This window comes from Vitis riparia, chromosome 15, assembly GCF_004353265.1.
Source record: "Vitis riparia cultivar Riparia Gloire de Montpellier isolate 1030 chromosome 15, EGFV_Vit.rip_1.0, whole genome shotgun sequence".
NCBI classification, from domain to species: Eukaryota; Viridiplantae; Streptophyta; class Magnoliopsida; order Vitales; family Vitaceae; genus Vitis; species Vitis riparia.
Genome location: NC_048445.1, coordinates 7,266,501 through 7,268,251, shown reverse-complemented (window position 1 = coordinate 7,268,251; position 1,751 = coordinate 7,266,501). Strand labels below are relative to the sequence as shown.

General features: G+C 48.1%; 1 protein-coding gene across 1 annotated transcript; it reads left to right on the top strand.

The window, feature by feature from the left end:
• Positions 1-298: 298 nt before the first annotated feature.
• Positions 299-1,742, top strand: LOC117931860 (zinc finger protein ZAT9-like). The gene has a single exon (XM_034852930.1). The coding sequence runs from the start codon at positions 332-334 to the stop codon at positions 1,733-1,735; it is 1,404 nt and encodes a 467-aa protein (XP_034708821.1). The 5' UTR covers positions 299-331; the 3' UTR covers positions 1,736-1,742.
• Positions 1,743-1,751: the final 9 nt, after the last annotated feature.

Sequence of the window (1,751 nt, the reverse complement as noted above, 5' to 3'; positions counted from 1 at the left end):
TCCGTTATTTGTACAATATTTGACTCGGCGGCGCCACTACCAACCACCACCGTACGCTCTCATCAGTCGTAGAAAAAGTCTCTCACCCTCTTACCAGCCTCCCACTTGTCACTCTCAACTCTCATCACTCTTATTTCTCTCTCATCCACAACAAACCAATACTTCAACTAAAAACTAGGAGTAGTGAGCCTTTTTACACCATACAACCCAACAACAACTTCTACTACAAGAACAGACTCCACCCCCTTTCTCTCTCTACACTTGTCTATTTCTTTTTTTTTCTCTCTCTTTCTTTTCTTCCACCTCCCATGTCCTCCCTTCAATTCATTGCATGGCTTTTTCTGTCTCCAATTTTAAGCATTTTTGTAGAATTTGCAAGAAGGGTTTCGGATGCGGGAGGGCTCTCGGCGGGCACATGAGAGCTCATGGTATCGGCGATGAAAGCGGGAACATCGAAGAGGAAGATCCGGCCAGTGATTGGGAAGACAAGCTTGGAGGCCATGTCCTTCCAAGCACCAAGAAAATGTACGCCTTGAGGACAAACCCTAATAGACTTAAGAGCTGCTGCAGAGTTTGTGAAAATTGCGGTAAAGAGTTTTTGTCATGGAAATCTTTTCTCGAGCACGGTAAATGCAACTCCGACGACGCCGAGTCCCTCGTCTCCTCCCCTGGCTCTGACGGCGAGGATGGTTCAGGGAGGAAAGGATATGGGTGGTCCAAGAGAAAACGATCCTTGAGAGCCAAGGTTGGGAACTTCATCTCAAATTGCCCTTCAAGCGAAGAAGAAGACCTCGCACATTGCCTAGTGATGCTGTCCAACGGCACCGTGGATCCCATACTAATGGCGGAGCCGGAAGAGTCGTGTGCTTCAGCTAGTAAGGAGGAGGAGCGGCGGAACCCGATGGGGTTCGCTGCTCCCATGTCATGCCGGCTGCCACTGGAAAAGGCCAAAGGGGTTGTCGGTAAAGGGATGTTCGAGTGTAAGGCTTGCAAGAAAGTGTTCAATTCGCATCAAGCGTTGGGTGGACATAGGGCTAGTCACAAGAAGGTAAAGGGTTGCTTCGCAGCGAGGTTAGATCACATGGACGAAAGTCTAGCCGATGAAGATGTGATCACACACGACGAATTCTCAGTGCCCTCGAAATCAACCTCCACTTTTCAATTCGAACATGCCTCAAACGCAGCTCTTTCCTTCCCCTCAAAGAGAAAGTCCAAAGTCCACGAGTGCTCAATATGCCATAGGGTTTTCTCGTCAGGACAAGCGTTGGGCGGGCACAAGAGATGCCATTGGATCACTTCAACTGCTCCAGACACATCTTCACTATCCAAGTTCCACCATTTTCATGATCATTTGGAGCAAATTCAGCAAAGACCCAAGTTGCCCAAAACGACGCCGCTTGATCTCAACCTCCCAGCACCCGTTGACGACATTGCTGGAATCCGAAGGGACCCCAGAAACCCACTCAGCTTTGAGGTGTCTACAGACATCTATTTACGGACATTTCCTAACAATCACAACCACCAAAACGACGCCGGTGGGAACAATAACGACAATGATGTAAACAATATTGATGACAGTAATGGATTAATCCACAGCAATGTGGAAGACGAAGCAGACAGTAAGGTGAAGTTAGCAAAGCTAAGTGACCTAAAAGACATCAACATGAGTGGTGGTTCCTCTCCCTGGTTGCAGGTGGGGATTGGTTCAGCGACCAATGTGGGAGCTGACTCATAATATATTCCTCTCTCTT

Bases quoted from the DNA above. Each gene is read 5' to 3' on its own strand.
- LOC117931860 (XM_034852930.1), top strand. From the start codon at position 332: ATGGCTTTTTCTGTCTCCAATTTTAAGCATTTTTGTAGAATTTGCAAG.